We start from the raw sequence: 20,903 nt of genomic DNA, 5'->3' as shown, positions 1-20,903 counted from the left end.
AGATGATATAGAGATTATTTTTCTTTGACAAACGGTTAACGAAAGAGGGTGTCATGTGGCTGACAAACGATCAACAGCCTTAATTTATCCCAGCTAATGTCAGGTACCTATTATAGTTGGATGGACTCATAGGTGTGCTAATATTAGAAGATATTACGTCATTGTTTGTTGTTTATGTTTTATGCGAAAGCAAAGAATCGGACGGAAATAAAAGTTAGTTATATATGTCTACCTTGATAAAGACAGTCTCGTTATTATCATTATTAATTAGTAACGTCTACAGTAATTTATTATTAATCTGTGACAACAGAACAATAGGTGTCCTAAAAAATTCCGAAATTCAAAAACCAAGCCTTCACCGAGATTCGAACCTGAGACCACTCATCCCCCACGGCCACTTAGTAGGCCTATTTTTTTAAAGAAATCGTTAAATTGTCTGTGCTGGATCAACTATCTTGCATAGACAGTAACAACTGACAGTAAATGACTTTCAAAACACATATAATGTATAGAGGTGTATGTTTTACAAGTTTCGGATGTTCTTTTCAATATGAAGTGTATTACATCCTACGGCGTTGGTGGGGTGGCGGGCGAGGTTCAAACTATGCACGAGTGAGACAACAGAGCGCATAACACAAAACCGGACAACCAAATGTCCACATTTGATATCCCATGAAAAGCTCTTGCTAAGAGAGAGAGAGAGAGAGAGCTTATAGAAATATACTGGCCTACAAACAGACGGAGGTACGGATAGATAGATAGATAGATAGATAGACAGACAGACAGACAGACAGGCAGGCAGACAGACAGACAGACAGACAGACAGACAGACAGACAGACAGACAGATAGATAGATAGATAGATAGATAGATAGAACATGAAAAAGACATGTCGTGGAAATCAACATGCATGCCCTCAGGCCTGTCTACCAAGTCAAGTGAGACCATGGGATAGAAATGTTGTACACATAGCACTGGCTTAAGGAGTTCTCTATTGAACTCCTGGAGAGTAGTTCAGGTCATTTAGAGCAGTTTATCTTTCTAAAAATAGTTTTCTTAGTCAATGGTCGGCTTTGAGTATTAACTTATTTTAATTTCCTTTCATATGTTTCGGATGTTCCATCAGAATAGAAGATGAATACATCCTAGAAACCTTTGCCAGAACAACTTGTGTAAAGCAACGGGCGGGGTTTGAGCCCGGTACAAACGAGACAGTAGCCCAGCGCTCTTACCACGTCACCAGACAGCCATAAATAAAGTAAGCACTCCCTTTTTGACCTTGCAATCTATAAGGCAGATAGTGTAAAGATCATCTGTTGCTATGGCCTACTGTTAACGAAAGTGTCTTGTGGCCAGCACAACGACCAACCACTTTTACTTTCCCTAACTAATGTCAGGTTACGTGTTGATAGATAGATAGATAGACAACAGGGACGGTCTGGCTATATGGACATTTGTGCAAATGCCCGGTGGGCCGGTATCCAAATGGGCCGGTAGCCGGTAGGACTAGAGTAAGCATCTTTTTTTGAAATCACGTCTGTATTTTATAAGATAAGGGCCGCATGGATGCCACTATTAAATTTTTAAATGTTTTATAATATTCTTTTTTCAGGGGAAGTGGCCCCTGAGCGAAGTAGTTGTTTTTTTTTAAATATACTCTTATAATCTTAACTCTACTAAGGCCTATTAATTTAATCTAACATATTTTCCGAAATAATGTAATAGCCTAAATCCATAGAGCTTCATCCTTTTAGGGCCTATACACTTTGCGATTAAAAAGCAATATAAAGACTTAATTCCTTATAAGTATAAGGACACAGTGTTCACTGTATGCATGTGTACAGCTTTCGATACATTATCAAATTTAACATAATGATTATGACGTCAGGTAGACCTAGATCTGGATGTCCATCATATAATATACAATTTATGGGCCGGATGGTATTGAAATGCCTGGGCCGATTTTGATACCCAGTCTACCCCTAACAGACAGACAGAGATATAGAGTAGAGCACCTATTTTAGACCTTGCTATCCATAAGGCAGTTGATGACCATTAACTAGAATGTCATGTGGCTAGCACAACGACCAACCGCTTTTACGTTCGCTAACTTATGTCAGGCACCATTAGAGCTGAATGGACTCAGGAGCACCCTAAAAATCCAGAAATTCCTAACCAACTCTTCACAGAGATTCGAACCCGAGACTCATCGGTTAGGAAGCCAAACCACCAAGCAGTCATCAAGCATTTTCTTTATTACAAATTTTATTTTCGAAATAGGCCTAAATTGATTGTATGCAATCTCCCATAACAAATATTGTTCTGTTACTTTGATATTGTCCTTAGAAACTTTGCAGGTAAAAAAAAAAAGCACAGACATATATGCCTTTATGTCTGTGGCAAAAATATAAACTTAAGTAATTGTTTCGTTCCCCTAACACTTCAAAAATAAAACTCGGCCACTTTTGAGTCTTGAACATACACCAGCGCACAGACCACAATTACAAGTCGCTAAGGCACTTTATTGATGTAAAGTAAAAAATAAAAGTAACTTTTTATAACAAAATGAATTAAAAAAAAAAGCACTATTGTGATATAAATTAAATTTTGGATACATTTTATTCTCAGCGCTGATCTAAAGTATTAGCAACAAATATGATAATAATATTCACATAGGCCTAGTATATTAAGTATACTAATATTAAATATAGCCCCTATAGTAATGGTATCCTATAGTATAGATCTAAGTATATCTACTACTAGAACTAACTAGATAGATTGACTTGATCTAGATCTAGATCTAGTTAAAAAGTAGTTAGTAGTAGTAGTTTATTATACATTATAAGGCTTGTCTTTGAGTCCCAAGATTAGAGAGGAATGCTTGTATTTCCCATGACTGTGCAACCCCAGCTGTGACCTACATATTTTGCCACATCCAGGGCAAGCATAACCATTGTCTGCAGGTGGTTGATTTAGATTTTTTTTTTACCATCTGCATTTGTCCTTGGCAGCGGATTTTATTTTTGTCTCAAATGTGTATCCCGTGGCCTTCGTGAGTGACCTCTAGCTGTCTCGTTCTGAGGCCGCCTGCAACCAGGTGCTCTCTTCTATGTCAGCTAAGGAAAGTTGACACTTAAGCTGGTGTTTGAAGTGTTTCCATGGAGCACCTCTGTTACGTTGACCACCTTTTACTTCATTAAAAAAGACTGCCTTTGTCAAACGTTCGTCTCCCATACGGGATACGTGCTCTGCCCAGCGTAACTGTCAGACCATAAGAAGCCCCTCTATACTGTCTATACTGGCGTTTGCAAGGACATCACTGTTTGTAATGCAGTCTTAACATCGTCCATGATGGAGCACAAGCATCTTTGGTGAAAGCGCTCAAGAAGTCTTAGTTGTTTTCTGTATAGTGCCCATGTCTCAGAGTCATACAGAAGGGTGGAGTGAACCACCGCCTGGTAGACATTGATATTTGTAGGCAGGCAGAGCAATTTGTTCCGCCAAATTCTCGCCTGAAGGCGTCCAAAAGCGCTACTGGTCCTGGCGAGACGGTTATCAACTTCCCTTGAAAGTGAGGCGTTATTTGACACAATACTACCTAGATATGTGAAGTGGTCTACATTTATAGTACCATTTTATAATTAATATTGTTATAATATAGAATATCCTAGAGATTTAGTAGAGGTAGTCTAAGGTCACTATGGAGATTTAGTTACAGTTAGTGTATGAGATTAAAAGTCTTATTAAAATTAATATTGTTTGTCTACAATAATAAAATAATCATTTCATATCACCAACAGAAAGAGAGACCTGACAACCCAGCAAGTCCGACACTTCGTTTTTCAAATTAAGGACACAGAATAGAGGTACTTACACAGCTTTTGTAGTTACAAAATAGGTATATGAAGAAATAACCTGTGGTTAGCACGGCCTTTGCCCACTTGTAGTAAGTGGGCTCATGACCAGAGTCTGGGCACTATGTATGTGGCACAACCCAATCTAAAAATGGTTGCTGCCTTTGTGGAACCTTGAGACAAGACTTGGGTTGAAGAGATTTTGATCCATATCTGGCCTTAAGAGAAATACTTTCTAACAGTCAAATGAATAATGGAGAGCATTACAAGCACTCTGATTTCCTAATTGACTTTTTCAAAGGCTACAAATGTGTATCCGGTTTTAAAAGAAAAAGTTCTGAAATATATCTTGCCTTTTCAAAATTAAAATTTATATAATGTTACTTTTTCAGCATTAAATTGAAAAAATAGGAACAGATGTGGCACAGTGTCTCAGATTAAAATTAACAACCAGGAACAGATGATCTGTCATCTCAGTTAGGGGGGGCTAGGTATGCATATGTTAAAAGTTTAGGAAACGCTGATGTAGATATATTTGAAAATGTAATTACATGACTGATCCAAACTTATTGATACAGCTATAGATGCTTAATATAATCTTTGTTTTTCTTTTTTTCTCTGAATACTAATAGCTCTGATGTACTGTTACATAAAAATGATTAAGCTTTGTTTTAAATATGTATGTATTTAATTATACTTCAATGTTTATAGAACACATTTTTTGTTTTTGGATAGAACAACACATTAACAATATATTGTTACGTATCTCTCCTTCTACTATTCAGGCTCCCTTCAAACTGCACCACACGACACAACAAACTCAAAGAACCTCACAACTCATCAGGGCTCCAAAGTAACAGTAGCAATTTAATTTCAAATACATTACAAATACTTTACAGTTGGCAACAACATCACACTAACTGTCCAAAAACCTAGCCTTGCTCCGCCTGACTTCACACACTGTGCTGTTTCTAACTTCGCCTCGTCTGGTCACATTGCGAGGTAACGTGAAGTGATTCTGACACACTCGCTCTTATATAGTGTCTCTACTGGCCTCGAACCTTCTTGACCACTTCAGTTGATCACTTTCGCCCGTGACTTGCGTCCGTAATATTTACTACACTGGTCCTTGCTGTACTGGCGTGTACTGTCACTGGTCACAGTTGACTGCTCGTACTGCGCTGGACTGTGGCGATTTGAGTAGGCTAAAAACACACAGCACTACCCCCATCTGTGTCACCACCAGGTTTACAACAATATTTTTTAAAATTTACAGCTGCAATATATATGGATCCATCAATCAGGTTAAGCATTTTTATTTAATTTAATTATTTTCTTTAAAGCACAATATTTCATACTGTTTTTCATAATTGTAAATTATTTTTAATGTACCGGTATTTAAAAAAATCACCCTGTAATTTATAACAAAACATTAAGCATAATTGATCATCTTTGTTGACCTTTATTTACTTAACTTTTTTATTTCTTATAACATAAGTGATACTTATGCCAGATACATTAGGTGTTGAACCTTTTTACAAAGCTTATATATCAACTCTCTATCTGCCTTTATGTTATGTCTGACACCCGATCTCAGATTAAGCTGAAATTTTTCACAATTATTTCTTTACCTGATAATACAACAAAAAAAAAAAATTTAACAAATTTAGTAAAATAACTATTGGTAATTTATAATTTTGTTTCATATCTTGAATGAAGGAAAGAAATTGTTCCATTACTTGACTGAAGTGGTGGTATAAATTGAATGTCCCCTTTATAGGTTGCCCCTCTAAATGGAAACAAACATACAATCTTCCAGTCATAAGTACCTCACTAGCAGACTGGTTAGCACCTCAGCCCAAGGAGGCATGAGCCTGGATACTAGTTTGAATTCAGGTCATTCCCTTTTTTTTTAAATGCCTTTAAAAATCAATGACAGTAACATCCACCCTGGTCCAGATAAGAGTCATAGCATACTGAGAAAGCTAAGAGCATGAAATAATTCTATAAAAAAACATTGGTAAAAATATTATTAAACGTACACATTTATTGTTGTTGTTCAATATTACTATAATTTCTTATTATAATTTGTTATAATTATAATCTATTAGAAATTTGATTACATGACTGATCCAAACTAATTGATACAATTACACTTCGTTTAAGCTTTTTTTTTTCAAACCATTTTTGTTTTTACAATTTTAACATTTAGATCAATAGTAACTCAACACATGCATGGTTGTAGTGCTAGTCATTTAGTGTTGAAGAGTCATGTTTTTTTTTTTAATTTATTTTTTTAAGCATTTCAATAGTACCTAGTTTCAGACCTTGCAATACATGGAACAGATGATGTACATGTCATTTGTTTCTATGGCTGATTAGGGTGTCATGCTGCTAGCACAATGGTCCACTGCCTTTACTTTACCCAAAAAATTTCAGGTAACCATCAGAGATGAGTGAACTCAGGTGCATCCTTAAATTCCTGAAATTCAAAATCAATCAGATTGGAACCTAAGATCCCTCTGTTTAGAAGCTAAGTGCTTTGTAACTAAGTCACTTGCCTTTTTTAGCTTAATATGTTATATGTTAAGTTTCAGTATTTGTAAACCTGCTTTCTTTGTCTACATCTTTACAAAGAGATTCAATTCAAATATTGCTAAGAGTTCGCCCTCCTGATCCAAGTGAAAAAGACTTTGCACAACGAGTTCTGGATGTTAACACTGTAGACAATGCCATTATTCTTCACACAAAGCCAGAGCCCACAATTTTCAACTATGACAATGTAGCAGATGCTGACACCACACAGGTTGGTCACAGTAAAGAATGAAATTTTATCCTTAACCTTTAACCTTTAAAAAAAAACAACAAAAGAAATGAATTAGAATGTTTTATCCAAGTTTTTGATGTTAGAAACTACTTTTCCTTTAATATTCCTTTTTAATGTGAAAAATTTAAATTGTGTGAATGCTTGGTCCAGGCAGTAGTAGAGCAACTTAGTTTATACAATTAAAAACAAATGTTCACTCTATTCAATTTTTATTTGCAAGAAATTCTATCAAAATTTCTGCCGCTGTCTTAGTATGTCTATCTATATAATTCAGTGTTGCAAGCAGGAAAAAATCATGTATGATTTGAGATGAAAATGTGTATATTTATATATACACAAGAGATATGATTTACAGTAGACAAATAGAATAGGTTTAGTTTTGAAGAATTGAAGATTTCCTTCTTCTTCTAGCCAGCTTTTTGTTGCTGAGCTGTAAGCTCCTTTGCCATCTGTGCCAAGGAAAAATTAGATTGTTTTTTTTTTAGCTGTTCCACACTGCCATACTGAGTGTTGGTTATGATAGGTTGTTGTAATATTGTCTGCCTAAGGTGAATTAGATTGGAGCATTCAAAGAAGATATGATTGACAGTTTCAAGAGGCTGGGCGCAATGTTTGCGGAGGGGTTGGTGGGTCTGGTTTATTCTGTTATGGTGAAAATGTCAAGCTTTGTGTCCTGTTCTAAGTTGAAAGAAAGTAGATAGCTGTTTTAAGGGGAGGAAATTGATACTGTTTAGATAAAGCTTGTTTTTGTATGGTCAAGCAATTGCTTGCTAACATTGAGTTTTGAGTGTGGCAATTAAATGGTCTGTTGGGTTTTTCCATGGATAATTTGCCTATTCATTTCCCATGATGCCTATGTTACCAAGGATCTATTGTAATGTCACAGTGATGTTAAAATTCAACATTATATAAGATAAGATAATGTTTATTGATCCAATCTAATGGAAATTCAGTTTGACTACAACTGACAACCTCAGGGTAACTACTGTACTGTATAGGTTATCAAGATTTCTTGGGCTAGATGAGTCTGTTAAGACAATAATCTCTGATAGTGATAGCTGTTATAGACTTTGTTTCTTACTGTGTGTAAAGAAATTGAGATTGCATCCATTTCGGCTTCTATATTTTACCAATGCTTTCCACATTTTACATTTATCCTTAAGTGTTTATTTTCGGGAAAGACCTGGAGGACACTTAAGACCATCATTTATAATGGCTTTGAAGAATGAAGTGTATATGTGGATAGCTATTTTTGGATAGCTTTCTATTGATTCTAGGGTACCTGTATCCAATTGGTTAGGTAATTGCTTATTAATTTTATCTTTTAGATTTGAAGATAAAATTCAAGATATTATTAAAACATTTCTTTTTCATTTCCAGGAAGCTGTGTTTTCACTAGTTGGTAAAAAGATTATTGAAGATTGTTTAAATGGCTACAATGGATCCATATTAGCTTAGTAAGTCATGAAATCTAATTTATTGAAGGTATTTAGAAGATGGAGTGATAAATACATTATTGTCTAGTCGTGTTTGTCAAGTCTTAGCTCTTTCCTCTTAAGCTTCAATAATTTTATAGCTCACCTTTGTTTCAGATTTGTTTTTAACTTGTAACAGTATTTTTTTTTTATACAAATACTCTGTCAGGGGCAGTGGTAGAGGTTTGTACACTTACATTTCACTCTCTCTATTGTTAACATTTTATTTCTTTTGCACTTTCTTAGTGGCCAGACTGGCTCAGGAAAAAGTTTTACTATGTTTGGTAAGTGTTCTTTCATCATTAAAAATATAAATCTTGGCATTTATGTGGTGTAACGAAACCATTAGATTTAAATGTTTCCTTTTTTTTTCTGCCCCACTTTTGTTTAAAACACGAATCATAACATTTTTTTAATTCTCTTCACAGCATGGCAGTAAAAAACAGTTTTTGTGTCACTGCTCCTTTTTAGAAATCTATCAAGAGCAAATCTTTGATCTTTGGATACAGCTTCACAAGGTATTTGCTTATGTGAGAATATGAACAAAGGTGTCTTTGTAGATGGACTCATTGAGCAAGTTATCTGCAACCCAAGAGATGCTTATTAGGTATTAAAGCCATCATTGAGTTAATTCTAGTTTTACACATTTTTGTTTTTTGTAAGATTTTTCTTGATAATAATATGCCTGAATTGAGTTTTAAAGGAATGGAACATACTTTGTTGTCTTCAGTTAATAATCAAGGGCTGGTTGAATCATAGAGTAGCTCTTACTTCCATGAACAGAGAGGGGTCGCACTCTCAGGCTATTTTTACAGCTAAAATAGAGTCAAAGGTATAGTTTTTATTTCAATTAAATGTTAATGTTAATTAAAACATGTACACTTAATGTACAAATAGACATTTATTTTTGTCTGTGTTTATCTACTAGGAGGAAGTAGGTGGTTTCCAAAAAAGCAATATATCACAGATAAATCTAATTGATCTGGCAGGATCAGAGAGACAGAAAGCTACCAACACTGACAGCACTCGGCTCAAAGTAGTTCTTCATTTTCTTTTGGAGTAGAAGAAAGTTATATTAATTTCTGATAATTGCTCATGAAATAGTCTATGATAGAAAACTAAAGTCAAAATGGATTCTAGCTGAATTTTATGTTTTTGCTAAAGTTACTTATATTCTGTGAAATTTTACAAAGGAAATGTTTGGTAAGTTTAAATGTTTCAATAGAGATAAAAGAAAAAAAAAAGTATAGTTTCTTAACTTTGATAATAAAAATCATGCAAGTAGTAATTTCTTATTTTGTTATCTGAAACTAAAATAACTTTTGGTCCTTTAATGATTATTTAATTTTATTAAAAAGGACATACATTTCTCCTTAATTCTTTACCAATCATAACATTTTTTTAATAACAAAAAGGTTATTGAAGTGAAATCATAACAGGCTAGTGAATGATGAACATGCCAAGTTAATAATTCCATCAGATGTTGAAAATAATTATGGCAAGAAATATTTGAACCTGTGCCTCGTACTAGACCTAGACCATCTGTCTAAAAATTAAACAAACTTATGTTAACATTAAATATAACTTTTGTTTTTTGCTTCTCTGAAACATATATATGCTCATTAAAAGACCATATGTGTACTATACAATAGGCCAAACTCATGCACTCTAACAAGTCTAAATCTCTGCTAGTAAGTTAAATATGTTTTACATAATCAATTTTTACCTTTATACTTCAGATCTACAAAAATAGAGGATTTGAATATTTCTTTCAAAGATTATCAAAAAATCTTTTTACAGGAGGATTCATTTAAGGTTGGTTGAACTTGAAAAAAAACCTGTGCTCATAAAGTGAAAATAAGATATCATGTATATACATTTTTTTTTAATTGAATTAGGGGTCGGTGAAAAACTGTCTATTTTTATTTATTAACAGAAATTGTATGCTGTCATTAGTAAACTTCAACAAGAAAATCAAAACTTGCTGGAAAAGTTGATCTTTATGAATCACTTAGAGGTTTGTTAGTGATAGCTATAATAAATTAGCACTTTTCATTTAAAGTTTATATAAAACCAATATTTATGTATTGTACGATAATAATAAGGCTTATTATTAATATAATAAGTCCAAAGATTAGTAAGGAATGCAGTATTTCCCGTGGCTCCTCAGCCCCAGCTGTGACCTAAATATTTTGCCACATCCATGGCAAGCATAACCATTGTTTGCAGGTGGTCGATTTGGATTTTCTTTTTGCCGTCTGTGTTTGTCCTCGGCAGCAGATTTTCTTTTGGTCTCAAATGTGTATCCTGCGGCCTTTGTGAGCGACCTCCAGCTGTCTCGTTCTGAGGCCGCATGTAACCAGGTGCTCTGTTCTATGTCAGCTAAGGAAAGTTGACCCCTAAGCTGGTCTTTGAAGCATTTTTGTAGGGTGCCTTTGTTACCTTTTAGCTCACCAAAGAAGACTGTCTTTATCATACGTTTGTCTCCCATATGGGATAACAATAGACTTAAAATGAGTTCTTTGTTTGCGCAGCAGCTTTTAAAATGGATAAATAAAAAAATGACATGTAACAAATCAAAGCAGCACTAGGGTACTTAAGTATAAAGTTAATAACATTTGGTGAAGCATAAGCTCTTAAATCATAGAGTTCTGAACTGCCAACGTTGACCAGGTACTAAGCTAACATCTGACAGTGCCATACAGGTCCCCCCAGAAAAAAAAGCTTCCAAGCCAGTAGAGTTATTTTGGTCTGTAGACCTGTATTGTTACCCAGGGTAATGTCAGAGCCTATCTTTGTTTCATCAGATTTTGTTCACTTTTTTCTGTCAGCAATTATTGTGCTTATGTTATATGTCATGTTTTATTTGTTTTAGGAGGCCTGGTAAATGCTGGCCCTCCAAGCTGGGGGTCCCGGGTTCAACTCTTGGTGAAGACTGGAATTTTTCATTTCAGGATCTTTGGGCGCCTTAATTGGTACCTGACATTAAGTGAGGAAAAGTAAAGGCTGTTAGTCATCATGCAGGCCTTGTGACACTGTGGGTCACAGAAACAGATAACCCTATATTTCACTAAGGGGAACTTTACTGACAACACTTTTTTATTTGTTTAACATTTAAGCTTCAAACACCATTTACGTTACCTATTAAAAGAATCCCACTTTGTAAACTTTTCTATTTAAACGTTAAAATGGTTAAAGTCCACGTGATCAAGATGTAAAGAAAGATGATTTCAAGTGATGATTGTCTCACACCACTCTCTCAAACTTAAAAGATGTTGCATTGTTTTCAATTTTTTAGGTAACAAATACAAGAGTTTTCTTTAAAATTATCTATTGATAATGCTTAATTTTTTTTTATCAAGTTTAAGGACCACAGCTGCTCCAAGCCCCCAGCAGTAGACTGCATCAGTGAAGGAGAAGAGGAGGAGGAAAGCAATTTATCTTGAACAACTGAAAAAAGAGACATTGACATCCAGACAGACATGAACACTGCAAATGGTTTAGATGAGATAAGAAAATGTGCGATGGATAAGCTTGAAATCAGTCAAGATAGGAAAAGCATGGAGCTAGTGAAGCAAGAGAAATGTGTTCAACAGAATAATGACCAGCCGAAACTTGAAGAAGAACTTTTAAAAGATAAGCTGGATGAATTGATCTCTAAAGAGAAATCGCTGTCACGACAAACGGGTTAGTAAAACAGACATAGAGAAAAAACTATTGGAAAGTAAGTTCCGAGAGCTTGAGGAGAAACTCCTGGTGATAAGCCCAGAGATGTTTGAACAGGAAATACAGACAGATTTATTTTTAGAACCAGTTACTAAAAGAAAAGATGGTAAATGTTTGTAAAATGTTTTACATGTTTCGGATGTTCCTTCAGAGTTGAAGATAGTTTACTTCCTAGTCCAAACCTCCCGCAGGACGACGGGGGATGGGAGCGGGCAGGATTTGAACCCTCGACCATTGATAAATCCGAATGACAGTCCAGCGCGCAAACCTCACGACCAGGCAGCCATCCCGACCAGGAGGAAATAAACACAATGAAAGCTTGACTAGCCCTAAGTTCAGAACATTGCAGTATAATAAAGGTTGATACAGAAGTAAAAGTTTAAAAAATAGAAAATATTCAAACTAAGTTACAAATGGAGTAAACAAAATATTTTTATTCCTCAGAATCATGAATCTCAGCTGACAGCCAAAGAAGAAGAACTGCAAAGAGTGAACATGACTCTTCAGGTGAATTTCTTGAGGGAATGATCCTAAAAAAAAAGTCTATGTCAGTAGTTTTTAAACACAGAAAAAAACAAGAAAAATAAGTATGAAAACAAATACAAAATATTTTCCTCTAAAGCTTTGAATAGTTAACTTTGAAGAAAGGGTACCTTAAGGAACAATGTTTGTCTAGATCAGGAGTGGGCAACCTTTTTTCATCCAGGGCCGCATTATAAAAAAAATTGGGGATGGGGTTCCACACATATACATATGTATATATGTGTACTTACAACTTAGAAAAAAATGATAACTAACTATGTATACTATCTTTTAATTCACATATGTACTGTAATATACATTTACTTTAATTTTTTTACTCTCCCTATTGAAAAGCTACAACAAGAGTTGTAAATTAAATTAATTTTACTAATAATCTCTTCATAGTGGCCTCCAACATCATAACATTTCACCACAATGGCTTTGTCTGAACGAAATGCGGGAAAATATTCAGGATGCAACTGGGTTTGTGAAGTCATGTGAAACACTGTAATCATCCTTGATCTTCGGAATCGAAGACATTAATATTATAGTTGTTGTCAATATGAAGTATTTAACTGTTTACATTTGTGCATAATGTTCCTGAACTGTGGAACTAGCTTACTGGTTGTTATCCTCTTGACTGCTTACATTTGTTTATTTTCAATCATATTTCAAAGATGTATGTGGACCCTAATAATGGGAAAACTGTTTCTAAGTTCTTGACTTCTTAAAATTTGCTTTCAAATTCCACAATCAAAGAATAAGTCTTGTACTTTTCAAATAGTTTCACATTTCAGCAAATGTCAAAACCTGTCTTTACTTGCTTGCCTGGAGAAATGGGATGACTTTGTTTGAAAAGATTTAACATGCACATACATTTCATGTGCAAATAACCAATTGGGATAGTGTTGATGGCAAACATAAAGGCTGTCTTTCACTCTTCCTTAGAAATATTAGTTACAAAGTCACAGGAACAAAACAATTTCTTCCTTGAGATCTCAAGTTTTTCTCATTACCTTGAACATGCTAAGCTAGCGGATAACACTGTAGTACCGAACATGGGAATGATATGTTTCCAAATATCCAAGTAGTTCTCTGAACTGCCTGTGATCAAGACCCCTAGCTCTGATAACTTTGAGCTCTGAGATAGTTGGGTCAATAACATGTCTAATATTCAATGCAGCTTTGCACAAACTTTCCAGTGTAGAGGTAAGAGTTTATGGTTGGGATATTGTTCTTTATTTTATTAGGAAAGCTTTGTGCATGTTTTTCTCAGTCAAAGCTCGGACACCATGTTGTTAAACTCGCCATCTTGTTCCATGCCAACCCAACACTTTCAACTAGTTCTTTATAGTACTGAATAAAAAAAATGGCCTGAGTTTGTGTCTTTGACTAAATGTTTCGACATATTACCAATTACAAAAATCCTCCTTTACTTTAAACTTATTAGAATGGCATATAAAGAAATGTTTCTTTAGCGTCTTTGTCATAAGAATCAGAAGTTTCAATAATTTAAATAGATTTTTAAAATCATTATATTTTTACACATTATGTGGGCATATATAATGTTTTTGGGTGTCAGCGGGGGGCATAAAATGCTCCGGCGGGCTGCATGTGGCCTGCTGGCCATAATTTGCCCACCCTGGTCTAGATGGAAGGGCAAATTTTAAAAATTCTTTAATGAGGGAAGTGGATGTACAATAAACCTTATTTTAAAAAATTATAATTGGTTAAAAAAAAACACTTTCATTTTGATTTCTAGAAATTTGAAAAAGACAACAAAGTTTTACAAGCTATGTGGAAGCACACAGAAGGTAAGACTGCCCTATTACTAACAAATATTTTATTGTAACTTTCAGAAATAAATTTGCTTAGTTGTTTGACATTGCATTCTGATAATAGGAAATTTCTAGCTCAGATTCTCATGATAGTCCCTTGCCATTAACAATGTCAGAAGGTTATTACTTTGGTTTGTAAATAGATGTATATGGTATTTGTTATGCTTGCTCATGAAAAGTAAATTATATAAGTAAAAAAGTCAAAAGGAGCCAGGTAGCCCATCCATACCTAGTTGTCATTGTAGGCAGTAGGCTTTTTTGAGGGGAAAACTATCTGAAAAACCTAGGAAAGGGAAGTCACATTATTTTTCTTGTATGAATTAAACACTTTAAAAGTTCAAAAGAAAATACAACTTATGACACTTGTAGTTGTATAGTTGTCTTATTAAATGAGCATCACTAAACAAGATAGATAACTTTGACCCACTACAACTATGTGAGATCATCTCAAAATGGACAAATTCTGTCAAGGAAAAAATTGAACATGACAAAAACATAAACAAATGCATTAATGGCTCTAACCTATTAGCTTTGCTACTTTATTTCAATTCTTTTTTAGTATCATGACTTTTTTTTTTTATTTAATACTTTGAAACAAGAAAACTGCAAAATAAAACAACTTAATGAAATAAAAAAGCTTCTTCTGTGTTTATTTATTTAGCTCTGTAGTTTGTAAGGTCATTGGTCTTTACCAAATTCAAATGATCAAGCAAGAATAATTGTATAATTTTGACTTTTCTGGAATAAAATTATTCTAATTTTTTTGTGTTCAATAGTTTGTGAGCAGAAAGCTCCTTAAGTGCCAAATTTTCAAGTTATTAGGAATATTGAATCAGCCTATAGCCGCAAGATGGAAGAGTTCGAGAGGTCAATCTTTGGCAAAGATGTAAGTATCAAAGATACTGTCTAACTGTTGTAACTGTTAAGGAAACTGTAACATTAAAAAAAAATTCCTATGCCTTTTTTTTTTTTTACAAACCCTGCCTTTTTCTTAATTAATACAATGATTCTTCACCAATTTAAGGACTCAGCATTGATTATGTTTAATTTTACTTGTTTAGATTGTAATCTGTTTTTATGAGTCAAGTTTACTTAACCCTTTTACTAATATGTTATTCTTGCAAGGTTTAAGAAATTCTAATTTATCATTCTTTTAATGGTCATTGTATTTCCTTTGAACACTCGTAACTGAATATCTCAGCTACACCACCTTGTGATCAATATCATTTAAATATTGCATGCAATTATTGTAACTATACATGTTTTATTTTCAATCAGAAAAAAGTAGCTGAGTTATTATTTGAAGTAGCACAATTAAAAGAGGAACTTCACCTTGCCAGGGAAACACATGCATCTGTTTTAAAAGACAGGAATGTAAGTATATTTTGTATTTTGCATTGTTTTCCCCCTTCACTTTACAATTCATCAAGCAAACTAGGGATTACTAAGACACTCCCTTCTCCTATATTAAGCCATTATTATTATTATTATTATTATTATTATAGCTTTTATATAGCGCTACTTTCATGCTTATAGCATGCTCAGAGCACTTTTGGTCCAATCTCATTTGTGGACCGGTGGGGGGGGGGGGAGGGAAATCTAGGAACTGGTTTTCCGTGCTGCCTTTAGGTGCTCAGTAAACACAACTCTGCCCGAGTCGGGTGTCGAACCTCGAGCCCCCTTCTAGGTAGCCAAGCCAAGTTCAAGCGCACTTGGCCTCTTGACCACGCTTCCCACCATTTAAGTCATTGGTTAATATGCATGACTAAATGCATGATGCGTAGGACGTAATCATCTTCTTTTTTGAAGTAACGTCTGTATTATATAAGATAAGATAAGCCTTTTTTTTCTTTACAATGCCATCTGTTCATTTAAGAAATGATTGAATAGAATTTAGAATTTGTAACTTGTATTAATTTCAACACTATTTTTAAGGTATTAATAATCTATTACTTTTTTCTAATGATTCATTTTAACACAGGGATGTCTACCTTGTCTAATTGTCATTAGATGGTCACAATGTTGACTTACTTGACTTATTCCTTTTGACTCCCAGAAGGGCATAGGGCTTTAACAGTGTCTGTTCTGGGCAACTCCCTTCAGTTGAGTCTATGTTGCTTCTTGGATGGCTGTCAGATCGTGTGCTTTGTGCTCTGGACTGTCGTTAGATGGTCATGATTGTCAGTCTCAGTTGACATTGCCTGATTTAATGTTCACGTCATGCTAAGAGGTTAAAAGACACGTGGAATTCCTGATGTAGAAAACAGGAAAAGTAAAAAGTATGTTACAGGCTTGGAAACAGGAGTTGCATTGCTCAGTCCATACCACATTTGTTACTGATTGTCCTGATGGAAAGTTAAATTTGAATTTGGCCATGTTAGCACTATTGATAAGGGTTAGGATCATTGAATGTGTTTGTTCTCGTACTCAAAATTACTGAAAGGATATAGACTATATACATCCTATATATTTTTAACATTTTTGCATAGTATCTTTTTAATGCTTAGAACATGATCATTGCTCTAAGGGTTTTTTTTGTGTGGAAATGTAGGGGGAGGGGTATATGTGTTAAGGTTTTCTGTGCTGATTTAGGCGGTCAGCAAACAACTTAGTTGGGTTTCGAACTGAAGCCTCCTTGCAGCCAAGCAGTTTATGCCACTGACTTGTAAGAACATATTCTTCTTGTTTTCATATCAACACAATTATTTTACACTTTATTGTTATTTATCTTTTTTTTGTAGTGCAATAAAATGGGTGCTGAATTTCAGAGTGCTGTGCCTATGCAAGGAGGTGCTATTGGTGAGCCTGGAGAGAGAAAGTCATGTTCAGAAAAAAATGGCTCGTTTAGAGGTAATTATGCCCAGAATAGTAATGCTTTACACTTTATATATTTATATTTCACTACACACACAGATTATATCACCCAATTATATCACCAAAGAATGGACAACAAAAATTAAGACTACTAAAACAATGTCCTTATTATGCATTACAAAAAATATTGTCAGTGTTTTATGCTCAGATCTGTAATATTTTAATTTTCAATATCTGCCTGGTTTGGTAATCTGAACATTAAAAATAAACTTAATACGCCCTTAAAAGTACAATCATTGGCATTTAACACAAACCATACTTGGATACTTATTTGAGGAAAACATTAAGAAAATTATAAATATTTTAAAGATAAACACCCTCTGGGTCACAATTTTAACATTTACTATCACATGGACAATTATAAAGACACTGATCACAAAAACAGAATCAAACACTCTTTGTGTTTCCATAGCAAATTAATTATTGAATAAAATCCAACTTTAGATTTTAACTCCTAGCACTGTGTTGAAGTGAACTGGGCAATGAATGTATAAAATGTATTTATTTGTTACAGTTTAGTAGCTATTAGTATAGATAAAGTAGTAAGTACATAGATCTTCATTAAAAATATTTGTTAAGTATTTTTTTGATTCTATTTTACTGCTACATTTTTTCAGGAAGAACTCTAATAAAAGAAACAAAAATGCCAGAAATAAATGAACAATCTTGGAGAAGTAAAAAAAAGTGAATGAACTAATAACATCCTTTTAAAGAATCACTATTTTTGTAAATGTTTGTTTTTTTATATCAATCAATGGTTATAATTCAAATGAAAGCCACTTCATTCTTCTTAAAAAAATCCAGTACAAGAGATACAGTACTTGTAAGCATGTCAATGATTGGTTGAATCCTACCAGTATTTGAATAAACATATATTTTAGTTTGATGCCCAAGATTGGCATTGACTCTAGACTAATAATTGTGTTTATACACAGTTTGTAAAAGAAATATGTCGAGATATTTTTGTTAAGATTTTTCTTAAGTTCAAGCTACTACAATAAGTTCTACAATGGAATTTAAAAAGATGTTTATGGAAATTGTCTTTCATTTCACTAGCCATTTGTTTCTCATAAAAATTGTGGAATTGAAAATGTCTGTTACATGTGCTTCTATATCTAATATTTATGAAAAAATATATATATATAGAATATCCTCTGCTTAAAAGTATGCTTTATTGGAATATGTTTATGTCAATACTTGTAATAAAATGAACAAGAGGTGTTTCACTCTAGTAGTTTAAATTTTCATAAGTTATGAACTAGAGGCCTTAAATAAAATTGACTACTTTTGGATAAATTTGTCATCTCTGTTGATGTACAAATAATGTAACTAGGCCTCAAGTTTTTCCTAAATTGAGCAAAGAGAAAGAGCATCCACATTTATCTTTTTCTAGAAAGAACAAAAATAAAGCTCAAATATTTCTCCTATTTTGACACAAATTAAGAAAAATAATATGACCATTTTTGTAGGAGCTCGCAAGGTTAAATTTATAGGTAGGCTATTTAGGCATGGTTGTATTTTACACAGCTACAACTGTATTAATACATAAATAAGCCGTCCTATTGTAAATATGTACTGTACATAAAGAATTAGTAGAAATAGCTATTTGATCTTCATGTATTGTCTTGAATCCTTTTTTTTTTTTGTTGGTGTTTTGATTTTTCTGAATAACTTATATGTTAAACTACTTGTATAATGTGTTTGTAAATATTCATATCAGATAATTTCTATTGCTGTTTATTAAGGAAGTTGGAAGTTTTGTTTATGTATCAACACAGACCATGAGCTCTATTATAACTGTCTGTCTGGTCTTTCAGTTTTTCTTTGGGTCATCTTTGTTTCATTGTGGCAGTTTGTATTTATATTTAGTGTATTCTTGCCATTTTATGCCCATAATTGAACCCAGACTCCTTTGGTTCAATCCTTCTAGCACCCTTAAATGCTTTGCATGTAGCTGCCAAATCTGAGAGCCATAATGAAGTGCTTCGAGGCCACTGCCTGGGTAGATGTGTAACTATTTATCTATCATGTGATTGCAGAAGTTTGGGCCCTCTGAGTCCACCCAGCTCTAATGGGTACCTGGCATTAGTTGAGGAAAAGTAAAGGCGGTTGGTCATTGTGCTGGCTACATGATACCCTCGTTAACTGTAGGCCACAGAATCAGATGACCTTTACATCATCTGCCCTATAGACCACAAGGTCTGAAAGGGGAACTTTACTTACTTACTTAATTGCAGAAGTGTTTACATAAAAACATTCCGTACTCAAGTTTAACTGCCATTGGTTAGAATCAATATCTTAAATAGAATAAGGTGTAATTGTGAACATTAAGCCACAGAGATGTGACCCCACAATGACTATGCTAGGAGCAGTAGTTGTTATTTATAATTCTAGCAATCAATTGTTTTGTTAAAGACCCCTAGCACTATTAGATCTTCAAATTAGCTTAGTGATATTGTAATATGTGATTTATATTAGCTGATATTTTATTGTTTTCATGGATTAACAAGATTTTTTTCTGTTACTTTTCATAACATTTGTCATTACACCACAACTGATGCCTTACTGAACAAAATGTTCTAATGAGTGAAAATAAAGTTATTTATTTTCTAATCTTGTTTTCAAGTTTCATCAATTTTTCTTTTACTTGGCAGAATTTACAACAGAGTAAGAAGCATCACACAAATTTTATTGGGATATATGAATAGGGTCATCAAGTGGCTTCTATACTTTAAATACCAAACCACACCTTATAGTTCTCTAGTTCTGACTCAGTGTCATATTGATCTGGTTGTTCTGTTCATCACATTTGACTTATTATTTGAAATAATTGAAAAAAAAAAAGCTCAACATTTCTTTAACTTTGTTCAAAATTTAGATTAGACCAATGAAAATAATTATATAATTTCAAGTAAACTTTAAATGTATCAAATATTAATAAGGAGAGATAATATTAGACCTAAAGGCTGTGGAATATGCTAAATTTGAAGTAAGTGGGAACTGGGAATAAAGGGAAACAACTGAGCATAATGTATATTCTACAAACGTACGTTTCTTGTTAGTGAAAGTAAACATGAGGATATAACATGTTCTATGTTTTAGATTTGTATTTTCACTCCAAAGAATTTGAAGGAGGGTGCCATTCTATTTTAATAATATAGATCAAGTAAGTGATAAATGCATTATAACTAAGAAAGAAGATAGCGAATAGAGTAGGAGCAAGTAGACAGCCCTGCTTTACGCCATTTTCTATTGGAAAGTGATCAGAGAGGGCACCTCTGTGTCACACTGGCTTTCAGATAAGACCTAGTCCACTAAAGAGTGGGTTAGTCGGTCGAGCAACACTCGAGCAAAGATCTTTCCTGCTACTCACAGAAGTGTGATGCCTCGATAGTTTAAGGTTTGAGCAGATAGACTTGTCACCCTTTTTGTATTGGGATATGATTACGGAGTCTCGAAGTTCAGGTAGGACCACGCACTTCTCCCAGCGTAGAGCGAACAAGTCTGTTAGCCTCTCGGTTAGGGCGACACCACCCATTTTAAATATTTCAGCGTCCATCAGAGCCAGGTGCCTTGTGTTTTTTTTTTTTTTTAGTTTAGATATTGCTGTCTCAATTTCCTCAGATGTCGGTAGGTCGTCGAGCTCCTCTCTCATAGTTTTCTGGGGGACATTTGCAAGCGATTCCTTCGATAATGATGGGTCCATTGAGGCAGCGATTGCACGAAGGCATCTATATCCGGCTTCGTTCTACCGGCAATGTGTTCAATCTTCGACATCTACTATTCCA

The 20,903-nt window shown here is 34.1% G+C and overlaps 1 protein-coding gene across 12 annotated transcripts; it reads left to right on the top strand.

The window, feature by feature from the left end:
• Positions 1-1,014: 1,014 nt before the first annotated feature.
• Positions 1,015-19,728, top strand: LOC129921828 (kinesin-like protein KIF15). Of its 12 annotated transcripts, none has more exons than XR_008773809.1 (18): positions 1,032-1,257; positions 3,800-3,865; positions 5,130-5,157; positions 6,491-6,659; positions 8,061-8,137; positions 8,402-8,439; positions 8,584-8,762; positions 8,886-8,987; positions 9,084-9,191; positions 9,895-9,970; positions 10,092-10,172; positions 11,354-11,453; positions 12,326-12,388; positions 14,166-14,217; positions 15,018-15,127; positions 15,520-15,615; positions 16,983-17,091; positions 17,733-19,728. XR_008773809.1 is itself a non-coding variant. In XM_056004906.1 (7 exons), exons 3-7 carry the CDS (start codon positions 5,141-5,143, stop codon positions 15,038-15,040), a joined length of 324 nt encoding a protein of 107 aa, XP_055860881.1. In that variant the 5' UTR covers positions 1,015-1,257; positions 3,800-3,865; positions 5,130-5,140; the 3' UTR covers positions 15,041-15,127. The 12 variants fall into 12 exon arrangements, 3 of the variants coding, with proteins under 3 accessions (XP_055860881.1, XP_055860882.1, XP_055860883.1); XR_008773804.1 differs by lacking the exon at positions 11,354-11,453 and adding an exon at positions 11,518-11,842 and having other exon boundaries at positions 1,036-1,257; positions 9,084-9,358; XR_008773802.1 differs by lacking the exon at positions 11,354-11,453 and adding an exon at positions 11,518-11,842 and having other exon boundaries at positions 1,039-1,257.
• The last annotated feature ends 1,175 nt before the right edge of the window (positions 19,729-20,903 follow it).

This window comes from Biomphalaria glabrata, chromosome 11 (assembly GCF_947242115.1).
Source record: "Biomphalaria glabrata chromosome 11, xgBioGlab47.1, whole genome shotgun sequence".
Lineage (NCBI taxonomy): Eukaryota > Metazoa > Mollusca > Gastropoda > Planorbidae > Biomphalaria > Biomphalaria glabrata.
This window is presented reverse-complemented; position numbering and strand designations above follow the sequence as displayed.

Coding starts and splice junctions, on each gene's coding strand:
- LOC129921828 (XM_056004906.1), top strand. Junction 6,660..12,325: donor CAGATGCTGACACCACACAG/GTTGGTCACAGT, acceptor TTTATTCCTCAG/AATCATGAATCTCAGCTGAC. Junction 12,389..14,165: donor GAGTGAACATGACTCTTCAG/GTGAATTTCTTG, acceptor TTTGATTTCTAG/AAATTTGAAAAAGACAACAA.